The sequence below is a fragment of the Peromyscus eremicus genome, chromosome 1 (assembly GCF_949786415.1).
Source record: "Peromyscus eremicus chromosome 1, PerEre_H2_v1, whole genome shotgun sequence".
Classification (NCBI taxonomy): Eukaryota; Metazoa; Chordata; class Mammalia; order Rodentia; family Cricetidae; genus Peromyscus; species Peromyscus eremicus.
Window position 1 is genome coordinate 41,121,455 of NC_081416.1, and position 23,402 is coordinate 41,144,856.

The 23,402-nt window shown below is 39.0% G+C and overlaps 1 protein-coding gene across 1 annotated transcript in view; it reads left to right on the forward strand.

The window, feature by feature from the left end:
* The first annotated feature begins 902 nt into the window (after nt 1-902).
* Tmc1 (transmembrane channel like 1) overlaps nt 903-23,402 on the forward strand; it is a 124,304-nt gene continuing 101,804 nt past the window's right edge. Inside the window, exons 1-4 of the mRNA XM_059265370.1 lie at nt 903-924; nt 1,951-1,998; nt 8,320-8,479; nt 14,800-14,928. Coding sequence (XP_059121353.1) covers nt 903-924; nt 1,951-1,998; nt 8,320-8,479; nt 14,800-14,928 — 359 coding nt within the window. The remainder of the gene's footprint in view (nt 925-1,950; nt 1,999-8,319; nt 8,480-14,799; nt 14,929-23,402) is intronic.

Consider the following 23,402-nt stretch of genomic DNA (forward strand, 5'->3'; position numbering starts at 1 on the left):
GTGAGATAATATTTAAAAGCAAAAAAAAAATGCTTTCACAATAATCTGTTTTGTGAATGGAATTTACATCTCTGGCATGTAAGAAAAGAATCTTTTGTTTTTGAGACAGAGTCTCACTAGGTTGCCTTAGCTGGCCTGGAGTTTGTTATGTAGAGGAGGCTGGCTTCAGAATCACAGAGATCTCCATGTTTCTGCCTCCTGAATGCTGTGATTAAAGATCTTACCTTTGAAAGAGAAAATCAGAAACACAACCAAGAGCTGTTTGACCCACTCGTTCTATCATTGTTGGCCATCATGGCATTTTTAGATTTATGCCACTCCACCTTAAATTATCTAGACTTTGGTTTTCTGTTTTTGAATTTTGCTTGTGTGTTTATAGGTGGTGTGCTTGTGTATGCATGTTCCAATGTGTGAATGCACACATGTGTACAAGCATGTGTAGACCTGGAGGTGACATTAGATGTCTTCCTCAATTGCTCCATACTTTTATGTATTGAGGCAGAATTTCTCCCTGAAGCCTCAACTCAGGGATTCCTGTTAGTCTAGCTAGCCAGATAGGCAGTCTGGCCAGGGCCTAGGAACCTGATTCTCTTCCTCTAGAGTGCTGGGATATCAGCAGGCTGCCACACATGCCTGGCTTTTTCACATGTTCTGGGGTCCAAACTCCAATCCTTACACTTCTGCAGCAAAGTGCTGGATCCACTGAGCCACTCTCCAGCCCCTTGCTCTTAGACAACTTATAGAGCTCTACCTCTGGCAAATAGTGATGCCTGCAGTTTTGAATTCAGCTTTGACATTAGGGATGATCCTAGGAAGATTCCACCAAATCCCACACTTTCCCCATATTATTGTACTACTAAAACTTTTTATAAGACCATTATATTCCCTTATAAAAATGAACCATGGCTGACATCAAAATGCTATGTGAGTTTGGGTATGGACTAAATGGAAATCTTGAATGCTAAAGTCATAGGTTCCCACATTTCTGTAAAGGATTACACGCTGGGACATTCAGGCTGCACTGACATAAGGCAGGAACTAAAATAGGGAAGACTCAACTTGGATCATGTTTACACAGGAATTTTCTTTTTCTTTCTTTTCTTTCTTTTTTTTTTTTTTTTGATACTTGGCAAACTAGGTTGGAATGAATTATTCTCCATTTTACAGTAGTAAATTTGGTTACAGTTGTGATTAGAAACAGGAGGCTGTTACACGTACAAGTGGCCTAGCTCTGCAGACAATGACATCTTGGCTTGTTATGGGTTTTTGAGACAGGGTCTCCTATGTAGCCCAGACTGGCCTTGAACTCATGGTCTTCCTGACTCACTCTCCTGAGCACTGTGATTCTGAGTGTGTTTTTAGTTTTGTAATTGTGTGTCAGTTTGTGCCCAGAGAGGATATGAGGAAAAACCAAATGGTGAACAGTAGTAATCTGGGGAACTTGGAAGGAGTGGAATTGGGTTACCAAGTACTAACGTCATACATCATGTATTTTATAATTCTTGAATTTCATAATATCTTTAAAAGTCATGCTTTTTGTAATATTTGGATTTTTATATTTATTATATAACCAGAAAATCACTAGTTTCAAAAATAGAAATAGAAAAAAAAGTTTTAAAAATATTTATTTTTACTTTACGTGTATGAAGGTTTTACATGTATATAGGTTTGTGTACCACTTGTGTGTCTGGTGTCTTTGGAGGCCAGAAGACCCCAGATCCCCTGGAACTGAAATTACAGTCGTAAGCTGCCATGTGAGTGACAGGAGTTGAATCTTGGGCCTTCTATAAGAATAAAAAGTGCTCTTGACTGCTGAGCCGTGTCTCTAGCTCTAGAATTTTTTTTAACCTGCACAACAACTTTACGATAAAAATGGTTAAAGTAGAGATGGTTACTGACAGCTCCCCGGGCACTGATGTAATGGCTGTTCATGTCTCCTCTCTTCAACAGTGCAGATCCAAGTGGAGGAGAAAGAAGAAGACACCGAGGAAAGCTCAAGTAAGCAAGGGGGGCTCCTCGGGAGGAGGTTCCTGCTGATGGAGGGCAATGCACCTGCCATTGTCCCCTGCACCACCACGGAAAACTCCAGGAGTGGACATGCTTTCTGCCAGCCTCACTGACCAGTGCATAGAATCCTCACTCTAGGTTCTAGTCAGCTGATGTGTCCACAGCCTGCATATACACGTATGCATGCATGTGCACACATACAACTTACAAGTTGTTCCTTAGGAAGAAAGTTGTAATGTTAATTTTTTTTTTTTCTATTTTTGTTCTATTTTCTCTGGGAAAGCCTTGCTTGATGACAAAACAGACTGGCTTGCCACGAGCTATATCTGTTTCACACAGGGCTTGGTGACACATGGGAGGTTGCACTTTTTTTTTTTTTTTTTGAACTCACAGAGATCTGCCTGGCTCTGCCTCCCTGAGCACTGGGATTAAAGGCGTGCGCCCCCTGGGCTGGAGAGATGGCTCAGAGGTTAAGAGCACTGGCAGCTCTTCCCGAGGTCCTGAGTTCAATTCCCAGCAACCACATGGTGGCTCACAACCATCTGACAACCATCTGTAATTTGATCTGGTGCCCTCTTCTGGTGTGTAGGCAGAATACTGTATACATAATAAATAAATACATCTTAAAAAAAAAAAAAAAAGGCGTGCGCCCCCTAGGCCAGTCGATATCAACAGAAAGAGAGAGAGAGAGAGAGAGAGAGAGAGAGAGAGAGAGAGAGAGAGAGAGAGAGAGAGAGAGAGAGTTTGGGCTAACCAGACGATTCAATTAAAAGGAATGAACATGTCTGTCTTGTGTACCCAGTTCCTAGATGGTTTGTGTGAACTGCTACATTGTTTTCACGTTGGCTAGGCTCAGCTCAAGAGCATGAATCAAGTCCCTTTCTAGGCACCCTGGCCAGTCACCGTGAGGGACACTGGGCTGACAATTTAATACTCACACACGGTAAGCAGACCACCAAAGGTGCCCTGACTAAAAGTCCCCTCCCCGCTAATGAAAACAGCCTGGAGCTTCACTGCGTCTTGGTGTCATTGCTTGAATGAGAATCAAGTCTGTTTCAAAAGTGTCATTTAATAGACAAACTTAAACATTCCCTGCTTGCAATTTGGATATTTAGAAACTAGATAATGTACTAAAGTTTGTCTTTTTTTTTATTCTAAATTTAATTTGTACTGAAATGTGATATTTTATTTGTGTATTAATAAATAAACAAGCCTTAGATCAGGGAAATAGGGAAAGCCAGCAGCCAACCTTACCTCACCAACTCTGCACCTTCCAAATGCGAATTACTTCCTGTCTATCCACACCTTTATTGCCTGGCTGTTCTGCCCTCTCATTGGCTATCTTAGCCCAGCTACCTTACTTCCTCTTTCTACACAGCTCTGTCACTTTCTGTCTATCTGTCTGTATAGACCTCCAGGCCTCTATGGTTGGTACTGGGATTAAAGGAGTGCGTCACCACGTTAGGCTCTATTCCCTAGTGTGGCCTTGAACACACAGAGATCCTGCCTGCTAAGGGATTAAGGGCATGTGCTGCCTGACTTTTTTTTTGTTTACTTAAAATGGCTGGCCTTTTCCCCTTGATCTCCAGGCAAGCTTTATTTATTAAAGCACAAATAAAATATCACCACATTTCAGCACAAATAAAATATCAGCACATCCCAGCCTGGCCTTGAACTTTCTATGTAGTTGAAGATGACCTTGACCTTCTGATCTCTTGCCTCTTCTTGAAGTGTTGGTATTACAGGCATGTTCCACTATGCCCTGCTGATGTGATGCTGGGGACCAAACCAGGACTTCCTGCTTCAGGGTGAGCATGCTCCCTGAGCTGCATCCCTAGCCCCAAACTCTTTCTTATCATATAATAATTTTACAAAATGACAGGTTTTATTGTGACATTTTATACATGTTCACAATGTACTTTGGTCATATTTACTCCCAAATTTTGATGTTTTTCAGATTTTATTATTAATTTTGTTGATTATACAAAAAGGGTTTCACTATGATGTTTCTATAAACGTGTGTCATTTTACTTTGCTCTTTTTCATTGGCTTCCCATCTACTTGCCTTTTATCAGGAGCCTTTTTCCTCAAATAGTTCCTACTTTCATTTTTATAGCATATGAATTATGTTACCCTGTCTTTTTTCTCCGTTTTCACTTCCCTAACTTCTCTCTGGCCTGTCTTACATGCACTGACACTTGTTTATGGCTCAGAATGGGTCTTACTCTGGTGGGCATCCAATGTTTCCCGAATACGTCTTCCTTAGGTAGACCAATTGTTCTGTATTTGTTAATTAGGTCAGACTGGTAAACTACATTTTCAGTATCTTTATTTACCTATTTTCATTGTTGTAAGAACATATAATAAGAGATTTATCCTGTCAATGTTTTTGTAAAGTGTACAACAGGGTACTGTGGTTGTTGGGTATCTACAAGGATTGGTTCCAGGATTCCAAAGAGACCCAAAGTCTGAAGATGCACAAGAGCCATGACTTGTCACCTGTATACAGCTTATGGTATTTTAAATAATCTCTAAATTTTTGTATTATATCTAGGATGATGTAAACACTCTGGACATACTACATTGTTAGGGGACAGTGGTGAGAAAAAAATCTGTACACATTTAGTAAAGACAATTTTTCTAAATATTTTTAACTCTGGGTTGGTTGAGGTTATGGATACAAAATGTAAGAATATGAGCAACAGCCAGGTGGTGATGGATCACGCCTTTAAACCCAACCCTCAGGAGGCAGAGGCAAGCAGATCTCTGTGAGTTCAAGGCCAGCCAGCTTTTTCGAGGCGGTACATCTCGAGCACCTTCAGTTTATGTTATACATTCTGTAGCATGCTCAGTTTAAGATTATAAATCAGGATGGAAAAATTGTCAACACATTCTTGGGCATGATTAGCTCAAGGTCGTGGGCATATGACAAAAATGTTTCCAGCCATGTTTAGCAAGCATTCTAAAGATGACTGACAGAAATACTTCTTGGTATACTAAAGTGCTTTTCTCCAAAATGGTTTTAGCTGAAACCATAGAAAAAGGAGATATCGAAGTAGTATTAATGTAGGACTTTGCTCTTAAGGGCACCTTCCTTGCTTGGCTCCTAACTGTCCCAATAACTGTTTTTTCTTTTAATGCTTGTACTTTTGATGTCATGCACAATAAAGCATTACTAAAATCAATATTATAAAACTTTTCCAGAATTTATTTTTGGAATTTTAAAATTTTGTATCTTATATCCAAGTCTAATACATTCTGAATTGATATTTGTTATAGTATAGACTAGGGGTTTAAGTCTCTTTTTCATAGAGCTATCTAGTTCTTCTAGTGTTTGTTGATAATCTCATTTTGTATTCTTTGGAATGTTTTTGAGTGTCACTTGACTGTATATATTCATGTTTACCTTAGGGCTCTCTGTTCCCTTCTATTGGGATACATGTATGTACTCTTATGTCAATAACATTTCAGTTTTATTACTGAACATTTATATTTTGAAATTAAGTAGTATGACATGACTTTGCTATTTTTATACATTCTTTTCTAATTTCACACATATGTAATGTGTTTTGATAACATTCTCCCCATTGTTTTTGGATATCCTCTTCTGTCTCTCAATGAAACCCTTGCTCTTCCAATCAGCTTCCATCCCTATTTTGATGTCATTTTTGTTTGTGATCTTCTATATACAATTGGAGTTCCCTGCATGTGCATCAGTTGAGGATTATTTACTTGATCAAGGGAAAATTAATACTAGCTACATCATTGATATGTATGAGTATCCTTCTTCCAATAAGTAACTATCTATAGCTCCCTATCAAGGGGTAGGGCCTTATAAGCTCTCTCCCCAAGGCATGATAGAATGTGCTGGTCCTGTGCAGATAGCAATGCTGCTGTGAGCTCATGGGTACAATAGTCAGCTATGTGTAGGAATACGCTTCTCACAGCACTTCTTCCCATGTTCTGACTCTTACATTCTTTCTGTCCCTCTTATCTGCAGTGTTCCATGATCCTTGAAGGGGCTAATATAGGTGTCCTATTTGTTTAAGGCTGAATACTTATTCTTAGAACTTCAACTACTTAAAGAATCTTGGCATTGCCTACTGCCTACTATAAAATAAATAAACAGAAAAAAACAAAAAAATGACTTTGCCCAAGGTTAGAGCAGTATAATCCATGGATACCAATTTTAATATATTTAGAAAGCAGTTGGGTAACATATCTGTTTAGCAAGATAACATAGTAGGTTCCCACCCCTCAAGGGCCTAAGACCTCTCAGCCATGGGCTTTTGATCAGGTGTATGGTACTAGGCCTGTGGAAATCTGTCCTGTGAAACAGATCTCAAATCCAATCAGGAAAGAGTTGGTTACAACCATAAGAGTAATGCCATTATTGCACCACTTGATACATCTTGCCTGACAAGTTTGTATTTGTAGCTTGCAGGATTCCCAATTGTGTTATTTTTAATCATGAATGCTTTTCCTAATTTGGGCCTTTTGTGATTTCATATGAACTTTTAGAGAGTTACTTTTCTATTGAAAAAAATGATATTGAGACTGTAATTGAGTTTTCATTGAGCATTACACTACTATGCACATTTTTATAGCATAAAATATTTCAAGACACAGATGTAATATATCTTTCCACTTCTTGTGTCATCTTTAACTTTCTTCATCAGCATTTAAAAATTTTTTTCCAGTGTATAAAAAGTATTGTACTTCCTCAGTAAAGTGTGTTTAAAGGTGCCTTGTCCCTTTTCAGGCTCTTCTAAATACAATTGTCTTATTAATTTCCTTTTTAGATCCTTCATCCTTAGTGTAAAAAAGTACAACTGAATTTTATATATTGACTTTGTAAATTCTGTGAATATTTTTATTAGATTCATTTATTTATCCTAATAGATGTTTGTAGAGTCTAGAAGTTTTCCACATGTAAGATTATGTCTTCTGTAAATTGATAGTTTACTTTTGTTCAATTGAGGTCCCTTTCCTTCTTATTTTCTTTTTTGCTGCCTATTGGTTCTAGTAAGGGATTTTCAATACTATACTGCAAGAGTTTGCTTCTTTGGCTTACTTATGATGTTTGAGAGAAAGCTTTGATTTTTTTTTTCTTCACTGTTGACCATATTAGTCATGTTTACATAAGACCTTTATCATGGTGAGGTGATTCTTTCTATTCTTATTTCGTAAAAATCTTCTACATGTTCAGTTTTATTAAGTGCTTTTCTATACCTATTAATGTGATCTTTGTCCTTCATTCTGTCAAGGTAGCAATGTCATGTTATTTGAATTTTTCATATTGAACCATCTTTACACCTTATTGATAAATCCTACTTGGTTATGGTGTATAGTCGTTTCACTATGTTGTTACATTGAACTCATTAATTTTGCATCTGCATTCATCAGAAATAATTTTCTTTAGTCTCTCAGGTATGTCAGTAGTGTGGGTCTTGTGTAATGAGTTAATATTCCACCTCTTCAATTTCAAAGTGTTTCATAAGCACTTGTACTAGTATTAAAGAGCACCCACTAGAACCATCAGACAGCATTCTTACTTAAAGACTGTGGGATTTATCAGTGAATCGAGTAAATACAGAAATTATATATTTTTTTAAAGAATGGAAAAATAAGAATTATTTGGAGTAAACAATGAAGATGAGTTAGGTATGGTACCTGTAGTCCCAGGAGCTCGGGAGACAAAAGCAGGACACTCAATTGAACCCAGTAGTTTGTACCACCCTGGTCAAATTGAGCAGACTTCTAAAATGAATACTAAAATGCTAAAAAAAAAAAAAAAGGTGGATAATTTGAACTAGGAAGACTCCAAGGATTTCATCAATTTCTCTAAAACTGTTTGGGTGTGTAGACATTTCCTGTGAGTCCTGGTCTGTCCTAGGAAAACTAGTAATACATACACAATGCTTTATAATTCTACATTATATGTTACATGGTAGCCTTCAAACTTGAGCTTGATTTGAATGGTTTTAGAAATCATAATATATTGCTAAACTCTAAGTCATTGATTTATCTTAATAAACAAAGACTAGAACTGGAAGAATTAATTACAATGGAGAGACCCATATTTGAATATTTGAATAGATGAACCACAGAGCAAATTAAGTTAAGGTGTGTATGTGTGTGTGTGTGTGTGTGTGCATATGTGTGTAAAATAATATTTCATATTACATTGTGGTGAACTGATTGTCACACTCATTGGTATGTGGCAGAGTTATTCAAAAGCAAGAATAAACTTGTTAGAGAAAACAGGCACATTAGGATGCTACTTACTGATGCATCAATTGCTGTGGTCAGGTGAAGAAGAAGATAAACTACCAAGAAGAGAGAGCTTGAGACCAAAGAGGAAACGGACCAGAGATGTTATCAGGGAGGATGACCCAGAACCTGAGCCAGAGGATGAAGAGACAAGGAAAGCAAGAGAAAAAGAAAGACGGAGGAGGCTGAGGAGAGGAGCGTAAGTTATTTTTCTTATATAGCTGGCGACGTTATTATGTAAAAACACATAAAAGAAAATGGCTCTATGTGGGACTCACTGGACTTTAAATCAGTCACTAAAATTACTTCTAATTAGACAGGCTTAATCTGATTCTGCCATTTTCCTCCACTTAAATATATTTAAATACTGAAATATAGTCTTTAAAACGAATGCACACTAAGAATGGCCTATGAGGAATTCTCCCGTGCAAGACTTAAAGTGTTACAGGTTGTTACAATATCATGGTTTTTTTAATATTTGAAAATTATAACATATAGAAAACTCGAGAAGAATGAGCTCTGGTCACTTTATCTTATGGAGAAGCATTTGGTAAAATATGGCTAAATCTAGTACAAGAGCTACTTTTTACAGTTTTTATAAGGTTATTAATAAAGAAAATGAGTACAAGACAGAGTTGCATGTAGTATGCAAAGCCTCAAATGTTAACTGCTAGGAATTTTATAGAAAGAAAGTGTGCTGGCTTTTATTATAGAAGGTTGGGGATACACATGCGCGCACATATACATGCGTGCACACATATATAATTTGCTTGTGCTTGTTTTGAAGACAGGGTCTCACTATGTAAGCCTTGGTTGGCCTGGAATTCACCATGTAAACCAGGATGGCCTCTGAAGTGCTAAGATTAAAGGTGTGAGCCACTACACTCAGCTCATATTTATATTAAAAAAAAATCAGCATCTTTTGCTCCAAACTTTTACTTCTGACACTGTAGAGAGTAATGTGTGTAAGTGCTATTTTTAAACGACTCAAGAAGATTATTTTTTAGATTAGTAGAAACTTGCAGATGGCAAGGAGGGAGGGCAAGTGAGCCTGCACACATCTAATGATGGAAGACCTAGGCTCTTTGTTTGATTCAAGCAAAGAGCCAACCTGTTCTATACTTGAAGGTTATGGGGCTTTGTGGACTACCACCAGGCAGTGAGAGCCAATACTCCTCTGCTTATTGGGGAATGTGCTCACCTCATCCTCCCAAGATGATACCTTTCAGTATTCAATAACTCTACTATATTATCCCCAGAAATAATCATTATTTAATGAAACCATATGGAAATTTGTCAGGTAGGGGAGAAAAGCTTTGTACTAATAGACTGTACTTCCTTTTAGAATGCAAGTAACCAGATATATTTCTTAATGTTTTAGCTTAAGTTTTGAATTTCCCTTCTACTGTTATTTCTTTTCCCTTCGTCTTGAATACCAAGGTATCATTTGCTTTAGATTTTAACTCTGATATTTTTATTTGCATTTTTTTGGCAAGCATTTAAAAAAATGAAAATGCAATCAAATTTCAAGTCCCATGTAATGTTATGACGGTTAGTGCTATTATACAGGAATATGTCCTGTTAGCAAAGTTTATTCTTTTTAGGAGGTATTGCCATCAAGAAAGCATCACCAATGTACACTAGTGTGATACAGATTCCGTAATAGAATTTGCTTTTCCTCCTCATTTATGCCCGAGGAAAAGAATCTTTCTAAGAAGATACAGTGGGCTGGAATTTTTCTGCTTGCCTGGCCTACTTAGGGCTTTCATATAAAATACCTGAGCACACGCCTTTAATCCCAGCACCTGGGAGGCAGGGGCAGGCAGATCTCTGTGAGTTCGAGGCCAACTTGTTCTACAGAGCAAGTTCCAGGACAGGCTCCAAAGCTACACAGAGAAACTTTCAAAAACAAAAAACAGAAAAACAAAAACAAAAATGCCCAGCTTCTGAGAAACAGGTCTGTGCTCATCAATTGGATCTTCTTCTATGAGAGTGTCTCACCTCAGTTGGTCTCACTTCCATTTTGGTTCTGAGGATCCTGTAGTCACTCCCCATCTCACAAACCCTCCACATAGCTAGCTAACTTTAGTCTCCACAGAATTTTCAAATTATGTTGCCAAAGCCATAGTACTCTACATATTTAGTGTTAGCATTCTGACTAAAATTTTAGGGTTTATTTTCTTTTGTTTGCTTTATAGATAAGAATCTTTTGTTAAAAAGGAAAATATACTTTTGAAATATATTTTGAAGAAAATTAGGCAAATGAGGACACATTGGTTTAAGAGAATTAATTCAGAATCTTTCTTCTTTAAATGTTCAAGCAAAGCCTTGGGAGTTTCCCTTGCCCTTAGAAACATTTAAAACCAAGGAAATCTAAGGCTGTAATGCTATCTTTGGCGATGGTTAACACATAGTGCCTTGTTAGACACTGTAGAGTATTTCTAGTGACATCCCTGGCTTTTCCTGACCCACTTTTAAACGAGTAAGCAAAACGTTCAGAATAGTGAAATTCAGTATGTTATGCTTTCGTTTTCCTCACAACTGTTGGTAAGCTTAAGATAGAAAGTCTTTTTTTCACAGAGCAGTTCTGAATTTTAGAAAGTAGAACATATGTCACATGTATTATATATATGTATATATATGTGTATATAGCTTCATATATATATATATATATATGAAGAGCTCTTTCTTTGAGTGGTTCCTAGATAACCAGTTTCCTTGTAATGCCGATGAACATGGTATTTTAGTTGCTTGGGTATTTGAAGGTAACTTGTCTATCAGCCACACTCTGAAGTACAGCAGGATCTTCTTGGGAGTTGCCAACAATTAACAATGAAGTCTTTAAAAATATACAAGTCTCGGGTCACTTAGTGTAGGGGTGCACATCTTCTCATGTCATAGGAGCCTTGTAGAGCATTACTATGTTCTAGTTTACTTTGATTCCATTACTGGGTTCAGGGTGAGTACTCAATGTTATTCAGGAAAGTTTGATACATAATCATTTCTTCAATAAATATTTATGCAGACCTTCAAATTTATAGTACCTTAAAGGAGAAGCTACTCAAACACAAATTATTATGAAATAAATTAGGATATACATGCTGAAAAAAATATGAGCAAAGTATTTGGAGGCTGATAGAAGTCAAAGTCAGAGTCAGGGCTACATCAGAAAAGTCTGTTATAGTCTCTATATTTGGCATGTAAATTCATAAGCTTTGAGGCTATTCATATATTGATTGGCTCATTCTTTTATCCTTACTGAGACTGTCTTATATATGATTCATAGTAGAACTCAGTAATGTAGTACATTATTGTACTTAATGTACACATGGTTTATTCTAGATAGTGGGTCGGCTAAAGGCTTGAAATATCAAATAATTAAGTTACTAATCTTAAAGTTTTCATATTGTGAATTGACTCTATTCTTGAGAGTTTCATGCATCTAGTTCCTTTTGCTAGCATTCTTTATTGTCGAAAGAAGCAGGTTTTATGATTTGTATTCATATCTATAGCTACATGGAAACAAGTTCAATTATTTTTGTGAAAACATTTCTAACCTTTCTAAGACTAACCAACTCAACCTATATATTGCTTCAGATTGTCTCAAGTATTTATGCCATTGTTACGCAGTATCACAGAATTTTGTATAATAAATACCAAATAATTAAAAAGAAACTACCCAATGACAATCTGAATTATATTTTAGTGCCCTTATATAGTTTTCTTGCACTGAGATCGCTATTTATTCATTTTTCTTGAGACAGGGTTTCTTTGTGTAGTTTTGATGCCTATCCCAGATCTTGCTCTGTAGACCAGGCTGGCCTTGAACTCACAGAGATCCGCCTGCCTCTGCCTCCCGAGTGCTGGGATTAAAGGCATGCGCCACCACTGCCTGGCTTTGAGATTGCTATTTTAAGCAAAATACATGTCCTAGTTTCCTTTCTGATAAAACACTGACAGAAACAACTTGTGGAGGGAAAGAGTTTAAGCCAATGGTTCTCAACCTTCTTCCTAATGCTGTAACCCTTTTAATATAGTTCCTCATGTTGTAGTAACCCCAACCATGAAATTATTCTTGTTGCTACTTCATAACTTTAATTTTGAATCTGTTTTGAATTGTAATGTAAATATCTGATAGCAGGCTATCTGATAGGTGACCCCTGTGAAAGGGTCATTTGACCATCAAAGAGGTCATGCTTCACATACTGAGAACCACTGGTTTAAGCCTTCACATCACAATCTATCATTGAGGGAAGTCAGGGCAGGAAATCAAATAGGAGCAAAGGTAGGAACCATGGAGGAGAGCTGTTTACTGACTTATCCCTCTGGCTGGCTGGTAAAGCTACAGCCTAGGCCAGTCTGCCAAGGATCAGTGTGGTGGGTAGCTGTTCTAGCTATGACCTTGAAGCACTACCCCTAGTGAAGCAGCAGGTAACTACTCCACCTACCTATGACCTTGAAGTACATGCCCCTGGGGCATGGCTGCTGGTGGCTGTGGCGGGGGAGGGGGGCTAGGGTGTGGGGTTTAAGAACTGGGATGCAGGTACATGGTGCTCTCTTTGCTCCTTCATGGCTTGGATGCTGGGACTGACCAGGCAGATCTTGGAATAAGATCAGCATGGGACATAGATCGGCTTCCCTGGACCCTATGATAAATACCCGTGCTGTAGTGAGTTACCCTCTAGTAATTCCTTTGTTCATTTAGTAGGCTCCATGGATTTCTCGCTTTAGGTCAGCATCCTCCACTGTAGGCTGGGCCTTCCTGCATCAAGTAGGAATCAAGAAAATGCCTAACCCACATACCTACAAGCCAATCTGATAGAGGCAATTCCTCAACGGAGGTTCCCTCTTCTTAAGTGTGTTGAGTTGAAAAGCAACTAGAAGGTGATATTTTACAGGGGTAATCTGAATTTTTATTTGAGGAATAAAGGCATGATTAGAAACTATATACTGACAACAAGTAGGAGATTACAAAGTCATTTTCCAGCCTGGCCTGTAATCTGCAAATGTGTCCTCCTACATTATGATTAATAATTTAAAAATAGCTTTCCCTCATATTCCTGTTGTATCCAGTAATAAGCTTAGTGAACTATAAAATATGTTTTTCAATAATAATGACTAGTTTACAATCTCTTTTTCACTCTGCGTCAAGTGAGGAGAGAAACTTCAACAGTGACTTGAATACTGAGAATTTTATATGAGAGTTGTTAGGGGTTATAAATAAAAGAGTCGGGAACTAGGTCTTTGGTAGGAGCAAGCAGGGAAGTGAAATACGATGGCAACAGCTGTAGAAGGCAGCTAGCATTCATGAGCTGGAACCCTGGAAAGGATTAAAATGCAAATGTGAAGAGTAGAAGAGAGATCCAGGGAGCAGAAGCCTGAAGCTCCATAGAGGACTGATGCACAGAAGTGCTGGTTCCACGGGGGTGGGGGTGGTAGGGTGGTGGGGGTGGTGGGGTAGGTAGAGCTAATTCTGCTAAGATTCGGAGAAATGACAGAATAGATGCACCTCCAGCTATGAGAGGGAGGGCTATTCAGCTCCGGGAGTAAAGTGTTGCCAAGGAAGAAGTGTCTGTCTAGGCGGCAAATGGAAGTAGACAGGAGGCCAAGGAAAGGATGGAGGTACTTAGTGACTGCTACAATTTGATTATAAAGTTGACTCTGCTTACAAAGCAAAAATATGAGTTACAGAGTCCCAGTCTCAGTACTGTGATATTAAGTATGAAAGGGTGTATTTAAAATTGAGACATTAGCCTAATAATTAAAACAACCTATTGCCAACAATTTGATTTCTATAATATAGTATTAGGTTGCTCCACTAAAACCACGTGACTCATGTTTAGATTTTGTTTCCTTTAGCTTCCAGTTTTGCAATGGTAGGATCACACCAAAGAGAACGCAGCATCTTCTTAGTGAGAAGCAAAATCCCTTTGAAGGCGTCTTCAAAGCATTTGCCTCCACCAAAAGCATTTCAAGTTAAATTTTATCAAATGAAGTTTGGGGTGTAATTAACAGATTAGGCTTCTTCTGAGAAGCAGAGTTTCATTTTTCCCTGTTTCAATTTTTCCGCTTTTCTCTTGAGACAGGACTAATTTAAAATTTCTAAGGACACTTCAAAGACATCTTCACCTTTAATTTATTATCCGTATTGAAAAATAAGGTTCTTAAATGAAACGTAGAACTGGGGAGGCTGGCTGCCAAGAGGAACAGAGGAGAGAAGTGTGTATCTTGATGGATCTGTTACTATCCTTTCCACAGCTTCCCCGTTCTGACAGCTGGAGGCTGAGGACATAAAAGAACAGTTCCATTTTGAGCATTAGAATGCAAATAGCATTGTTGAAGGTTATAATAATCCCCAAGCTGGATGGACGTCAGTGTTGAGATGTGAATTCTAGCGCTTAGGGGACTCCTCATTGACTGTGGGCAGCTGAGTTTGAAAAAGGGGCTCGGGTATCTAGCAGGAGCCTTTTTTTAGGTTTGGAAATGAAGCAAAATTTAACCTTTCATTTTCTTTTAAAGGGAAGAAGAAGAAGAGATTGATGAAGAGGAATTAGAACGATTGAAGGCACAGTTAGATGAGAATAGACAAATGATTGCTACTGTCAAATGCAAACCTTGGAAAATGGAGAAGAAAATTGAAGTTCTCAAGTAGGTTGCTACTTTTTACATACAGAAACATACATCTCAGAAATCTGATTACTTCTGTATTATAGGTGATGCTATAATCACGTGCATGCATATGCCAGAGAGCTTTGGGATTAATAATTATAATAATTGTGAATGACATCAGCATGTAGGCTCCTGGAACTTCTGTGGTCACCTTGAATCATCTACTCCTTAAATTAGGGTTACTTAGCTACTATTTCTCTGCAAAACAGTGAACTTTACAGGTCTGTGTGGTTGCTTGCTTTGTTTTTCTATAGCATTCTAGATTCTAGTGAACTTTTCCATCATGACTCTCATGAAAGCACAGGGAGGCTGCTACACTGACAGAACAGTAAACAGGATTCAGTTGAGGCTTACGCTACCATCTAGTCCTTGCTCCCATGGGAGTTACCCGCCTTTCCCTCTCATGTAGACTGTTGAGGTGGGTGCAAACACACTCAGCACATAGCTTTCTAAACTTCTCGTATGCAAAATCAAGCAAGCACCTCTTTCTGGGGTCGGGGTGGGGGTGGAGAGACATCATTATTTTTCTTGCTGTGACCTTGGGAGTGGTAGGCTGTGCAAAGCAACACGGCTGCATTGATACCTATGTCTCCATCTTTTGATTTTGCCCCAGACGTTATTTTTCCATGAGATAGTTTTATATGTGGTGGTGAGTTTCCAAAGTTATCTTCCTCTCAGCCCGTTTCACCAATAATGCTGTCACAGGATAGGATCACCTAATTGTTGCTGGAAATGATTAAAGGAATCGAAGGAGCTCTCAGAATTGTTCTCTTCTAAGCCTGACTCTGCTAGAGTCAGTGTGTTATTTGAGGAAATTACTTTAGTTTTTAAACTTCTTGAGAGCTCAGTTACTACATTTAAAAAATAAAAACCACCTTTTGTTTGGGGATCTGGCAGTTCTTTACCGAGTTTGTGTCTGTCTGTTTGGCTATCAAAATACTTTTAATTTAATGAGATGATAATGCTGTTGACATAGGCTTTAGAAGTATCCTTATTTCGCAACCTACAAGTCTTTTCTGGCTCCTGAAATACATTTTGAGATATAAATAGCTCATGAAATTCCTAAACCTGAGATACACGTATTTGATTGGAACCTCTAGCTCATCCCTACATGATCTGGAAAGCTTCATTCCTATTTTTCTCTCTCCAAACCTCACTGTGGTGATATTTTATCTGTGTACCCCAATAAAGTTTATCTGGGGATCAGAGGAAAAAAGCCAGCCACTATAGTAAACATAGAGGTCAAGCAATGGTAGCACATGCCTTTAATCCTATCACTTGGAAGGCAAAGATCCATTTGGATCTCTGTGAGTTCAAGGCCACACTGGAAACAGAGCCAGGTGTGGTGATACATACCTTTAATCCCAGAACTAACCATAAAGGTCTGGAGGTCTGTACAGACAGGCAGGAAGTGACAGAGCTGGGCAAGAAGAGGAAGTGATGTAACTGGGAGAAGAGAGGAAATAAGATGGCAGAACAGAAAGGCATATAGGCAGCATATAGGTGTGAGTATACAGGAATTAGGTCCCTTTGGCTGAGGATCTCCAAGTGGTGAGAATGTGGCTGGCTTCTTTCTGCTTTTCTGATCTCTTAATTTTAACCCCAATATCTGGCTCTCATTTTTTTTTATTAATAAGACAATTTAGCACTTCATCTTACACCCCACCCTCTCAGAGAATCTCCAACAAATGAAAGGTACCAAAAAGCCCAGTACTGCATTCTTGGTGATTACTACAACTTCCTCCCCATTGCCTCCAGCTGCCCAAGTGCCTGCTTAAGCATTCAGCTTTTGACCATACTTTGGCACAAACCCAGCTTGTGGCATACACATTATCACCCGTCACCTACAACCTGTATCATCCCCCTGCTTTGCTTTGGGCCCACAGCTTCTCAATCTCTGGGACTTGAGAACCTGCCTGGAAGTTGCTTTGTTCAAATAAACCTGTTGATACACTTTTCCAGTTCAACTTGATCCAGAGAAACCTATTATTGAGAGACAGAAAACCTACACACACACACACACACACACACACACACACAACTATATATAGAAGTTTAAGTATTAGAAAAGAATAGCCATGAACTTTCAGAGAATAAAACTGAGGAACAATGCCAAGTAGCAGCCTGGAAAAACATTTTACCCTAACACATACACATACCACACAGACACACATACACATACCACACATACACAGACACACAGGCACACACAGACACACAGACACACAGACACAGGCACACAAAGGAACACACAGACACACACACAGACACACACACAGGCACACACACAGACACACACACACACACACACACACACACACACACACACACACACGTCTCTTTACCTGTAAGACAGTAGAGTAGATACAGACCTCAACCTTGAGTTTGAATTTCTTGCCTTCAATTTATTGGCTGTAGAAAATTGAAGGAGATGTAGAGACTTTTTCACCCAGTGTTTCTCATGAAATTATATTTTTAGCATAATATGCCATAGAAAGCATGTGGAATGGTGTCAGCACACAGCACAAATCTGGGAAACATTGCTGAGAATAGACTTCATATTCCATGACCTGCAGTATGATAAAATGGAAGAGAGAAGTGGGAATCAATAGGGCTAGGTACAGGAAACCTAGTTACAGGGGGACTCAGGAGCTGTGGAGGATGGCGACACATTGGTAGTATATGGCCCAATTACCAGATTTTAAAGTGTTAACAAAAGGAAAGAGAGGATCTCTTGACAGTTTGGCAAAATCTGAGCCAGATCGCTCTCAGTTCACTAGAAACATGTCTGCAATACCATCTATGCACTGCTGATGCTTGGGATTGTGGCTGCCCTAATTTTCCTGTGGGAAGAACATGTTAATATAATGCCACATTTGTCTTCCTCTGCAGGCCTTGAAGCTGTGTGAGCTTCTTCCATATAGATTCCAGTGCTCACTGCCTCATAGACTATGCTGGAAGGTTCTTCTGCCCCAACATCACTAGGACAAGAGAGTCAGAAGCTTTCCCTCTGCTTTTGTCTCTTTCAGAGTGTGCCAGCTAATTTCCTGTCAGATACAAGCTAGAGTCATCTGAGAGGAGGGAATCTCAGTTGAGAAAATGTCTCCATAAGACTGGACTTCAGGCACCCTGTAGGGTATTTTCTTAATTAGAGATTGGTGTGGAGTCCTAGGTTCTATAAGAAAGCAAGCTGATCAAGCCATGGAGAGCAAGCTAGTAATCAGCATTCCTCCATGGCCTCTGCATCAGCTCCTGCCTCCCTGTTCCTGCCCTGCTTGAGTTCCTGTCCTGGCTTTCTTCAATGATGAGTAGTGCCATGGAAGTGTAAACCAGATAAACCTCTTCCCAAAGTTGCCCCTTGGTAACAATGTTTCATCACATCAGTGGTAACTCTAATTAAGACATAGAAAAATCTACTTTGAAAGAGTATTTTCAGGATTATGTTTTTCCCAGAAGCAACCTCAAAACTTTGTTCTTGCTAAGTCTGTGGGACCAAGTCCATAGGCTCACCATTATTGGAACAGACATTTTGTCCCAGGTTTAAGTTTGTGTGGAATTCCAAGGCTTCCCTTTTTGCTCTGGAGTCCAACATGTATAAAATTTCTAAAACTGATTATAGAGAGGGTGAAGGCTTTTGGGCTTGTCAAGAGAAAAGTCTAAGGAATGCCAGCTTATGGTTCTGGGTGGGGTGTGTGTGGGGGCAGTTGGAAGTCATTCAGCAATCATTCCCAAGTCTTTATTATTTATTTTTTATATTTTTGAGATTGTAATATAATTGCATCATTTTCCTTCTCTTTATTCCCTCCTTTTGAATTCATGGCCTCGTTTTTCATGTGTTTCTTAAATACATAAATACAACCTGCTCAATTTATATAATGTTCCTTGTGTGTATGTTTTCAGGGCTGAACTTTTAAAGAACATTTCCCACTATGAATATAAACATCTTCAGGGATCCTAGTCAAAGGATAGTAATGGAGCTAGGAAGATAACTTAGTGGCAGAGCATGTGCCCTTCTGTGTGTGAGACTCTTGGTTCAAATGCCAGCACTGCAAAAATGGGTGAGGGGGGAAGATGGTTAAGCAGTCTATGTAGACTGTACTATGTGGGTGGGAAGCTTTGGGAATGGTTGTGTCTCCATAGGAACTCTCCAGCAAGGCTCAGGAGTGAGTGCTTGGCATGTTCAAAGCTATGGATTTGGTTCTATAGAGCTCAAGGGAACCCCTTTACTTCATTCTCCCCACCCATGTACAGTTGTGCTTCTCCTTCTCTGTCCTTTGTGTGAATTCAGTTTAGAATGTATTTAAATACATACAGATCTTTGCACAGATGGCCCAAGACGGAAGTCTTTATTTCCTACTCTAAAAAACACTGGTACAAGAGCAGGAACTAGAGCCACTGTGTTCAGCTCTGAGAAGCAGAAGCTGTAATTAAGGACATCACCCTGTGGATAGTTTATGAAGTGGTTGAGAATATGTGTACAGGGAGAAGGGGAAAGTATGGTGCACTTTTCATTTATCTGAAAGTCGAGGATAATTTATATTACTTTTCTATCTATAAAATTTCTACCAGTGTGAATATTAAGTATATTCCATAGTTCAGTTACTCATAAGTTTTGCACAGAGGTTGCATGACTAGAACTTCCTTCCTGTAAAAGACAGCCACACTCACCAGGGGTGAAATAACACACCTGGATGGAAAATAACTGGCATAACTTCTTACTCACCAGAAACCCAAACCCTTGACTATAATACAGCATTATTACTAAGACTAACTGACCAACCACCTTATTTTGCTGCTAGGACGTAGCTTTAAAAACAAACAAACAAAGAAACAAACCAAAGGACTGGACTTTGATCTAAAGCTACCTCCAACTTCAGCAATTTACAAACCCAAGAGGGTGGATTATGGTCCATGGTTCTCAGATTGCTGTCCTCAGAGGTCAAGTGGTTTGGCCAAATCAGTTCAGGACAAGGAGGTCCTGAGGTAAGAGGGTGGGCACCATGTGGTTACTAGCCAGCTACACCGGAAGAGGTCTGTGTTGTGCTTATTGTATACAGTGTTTGCGTGTGAAACACTCACTGGAGAATGAGTCCTTCCATGGAGGTTAAAATAAGAAACATTACAAAATGGATCCTATCTGGATTAAGATGCTTTTCTTAGGGACGGATCAGTTCTAACTTTTCAGGAATCCACAAACGAGAGTGTATGAGCTCTTCAGGCTTCCTTTTTCATTGAGTTGGCTCATGATAAAATATCCCCTAAAGTGATATACTTTAGATAACAAAAACATTAGATATCATATTGAATAATTTCTAAGTTTTGTAGAACCTTGACCCGTGTTTCCGGAATCTGTCCACTTTGGCTGGCTGTATCTGTGGTTTATTAGTTGAGGCTAAGGAGCCAAGTAAGGTACCCTTAGCATTTCATTCATACAGGAACAGGGACTGGCAAATACAAGCCATGAAACTAATCGTTCTCCCTGCTCAGTCTCACTCACCTAACCAGCTTCACCTGCTTTTAATTTATTTTTGCTTTAGTTTTGGAGTGAGGAAGTTAACATGTTTTAGAAAAGTGAGATCAGACTAAGCTTGATTTTCTGAGCCAAGTTCTCAGCCCCACCTCCTTCCTTGGGGCTTAAGTTCATTGTGAGCAGCTGTCAGGAGATATTGAGCATACATATTTTCTTCATCTGACATTGTTAAAGAAATGAAAGATTGCACAAAAGAGGATTTTTAAGCATGCATACACAACCAAGCACATAATTCATCACACTGGTTTCTTTTTCAGCTCACCCGTACAATGGTACACAGGTCTTTGTCTCCTGGTCCTCACATCATCTAGTGCATAGACAGCATTTTCACCTGAAGAACAGGGAACCATACATCTGAACTTCAAAATGTCACATTGATAACTAATTTCTCCATGATTTCACACATTTCTGTCAAGTGGGAAACAGTATAGTTTCTGAAACTCTCTGTGTCTTGAGTTTTCTTATTGTGCATAGAGATAAATGTAACCCCTACTTTGTGAGGTTCCTGGGAAGAACACAACATGGGGCTTGAACCAGGCAAGGTGGCCGGTATCTGCAATCCCCACTGGAGAAGTAGAGGCTGGCCTGGGTTACATGAACTCAACTGAAAAAGCAAACCAAACAAAACAACAATAACACACACACAAACAAAAAAGTACTCCAGCACAGTCACCATTTAATGCATGCTGCTTATTATTTTTCTGTCTCCTTTTATCCTCTAAACTTTACTTCACAGTCTGTGTTATTATGATTTTACACATTTAAAAAAAATGGAAGTTCTGTGAGGATAAGTAGTTGGTTTGTACAGTGGTACATTTGAATAATTGTGTGCAAATTCTCCTTCCAGAATAGATTTTGATAGATAATATAAACACATAAAAAGTATATGAAAAGCACACCTTTGTGTGTGTGTGTGTGTGTGTGTGTGTGTGTGTGTGTGTGTGTGTGTGCCCAGCAGAGTGCTCTGTAGATCACACACACTTGATTAGTGCTTCCTCTAGGAAGCAATGCCAGTGGCAGTGATTCTGCTGTTGTTGGCCCTTCATTCTCAAGGCGAGAGAACCATTGCCACCACCGGTCTGGATAGTCCAAGGATGAAGAAGACTAGGTGAACAGAGGACAGTCATGGGCTGACTAAGATGCTCTGATCTCTGCTAATTTCCATAGTGTAAGTGCTTTCACGGTGTCCACATTTTTATTTAATTTTAATTCATTTTGTTTTGGAGTTGTTTTTAAAAATGAGTCACACTAACAGGCTGGTCTTGAATTTTTGGTCCTTCTGCCTTAGTGTCCAATGATGGAACTACTGGTCTAATTCACCGTGCCTGCCTCTACTATGACTAGCTTTGAACTACTTGAAGTTTAAAAAAAAAAAAACCCTTTTATTGAAAATAGATTTTTTTCTCACATAATATATCCTGATTACATTTTCCCTCTCAGTTCTCCATCTCACCTCTTATTCATACCTACTTCTTTTCTATCTCTGATTAGAAAACAAACAAACATCAGAGTAGTAGAGCATGGTGGAACACAACTTTAATATCAGCAGAGACAGGTGGGTCCAGGCCAGCCTGGTCTACAGGGCAAGTTCCAGGACAGTGAGGCTACATGGAGAAACCCTGCGTCAAAAAACAAAACAGAGGAAAAACTCAAAACAAATAAAAAATCAAAACAAACAGGTTTCTATGGAAAAATAATAAAATATAACGAGATAAAACAAAAGCTAGCACACCAGAATTGTTGAAAACAAACAGAAGGAAAAAAGTTCCAGAGAAGGAACAAGAAGCATACTAGCTCTCACACTCAGGAATCCCATACTAACACTAAACTGGAAGCCATAATATATACATAAAGGGCCTGATGCAGACCAGTGCAGGTCCTGTGCATGCTGCCTCAGTTTCTGGGAGTTCATATGATCTTTGATCGAGTTGACCAAAGGGCCTTGTTTTCTTGGTGTTTTCTACCCCTCAGGCTCTTAAATTGTTTCCACATCCTCTTCCATAGGGTTCCCTGAACTTTGAAGGGAAGGATTTGATGGAAACATCCCATTTAGGGCTGAGTGTTCCAAGGTCTCTAACACTCTGCATAGTGTTTGGCTGTGGGTCTCTGTATTTGTTCTATCTGCTGCATCTCTGATGATGGCTGAGCAAAGTGCTGATCTATAAGTATAGTAGAGTATCATTAGGAGTCATTTTATTGCCACTTCTTTTTTCTTTAGAACAGTAATATTTGGTTTTACCCTAGGTCCTTGGGCTGTCTAGTCTCAAGCTCTTGGCCACCCAAGCAGTGTTGTATAGCTGGAGTTTTCTCTCCAGGTCCCGACAAGCCCCGGCAGTCCCTTAACCCACTTATAAAATAAACATACAGATGCTTATATTATTTAAATTGCTTTGCCATTAGCTCAGGCCTATCATTGTCTAGCTCTTACTCTTATATTTAGCCCATTTCTATTAATCTATACTTTGCCACGTGGCTAGTGGCTTACTGGTACCTTACATCTTCCTTGTCCTGGCAGCGGCTGCAGTCAGTCTCCCCCTCTGCTTTCCTGTTCCCCTAATTCTCCTCTCTGTTAGTCCTGCCTATACTTCCTGTCTGGCTACTGGCCAATCAGTGTTTATTTATACAGAGTGATATCCACAGCACTTCCCTTTTTCTTCTTTTTCAAAAAGGTTTTAACTTTAACATAGTAAAATTACATATAACAAAACAATTATCGAGCACACATGCCAGGAACCCACCATAGTCTACTATCTATAGTAGCTCAAACACGCAGGCTGCCGCTAACTTGAAAGAGACAACTAGGAACTGTTTTTAGCTCCATTTTAGAATCTTTTTACTCAGGTGTTAGGTGGAAACTCTTGCCAACATGTTAGGTGCTATTTGTAGCTGGAGTTTTCTCTCCAGGTCCCGACAAGCCCCGGCA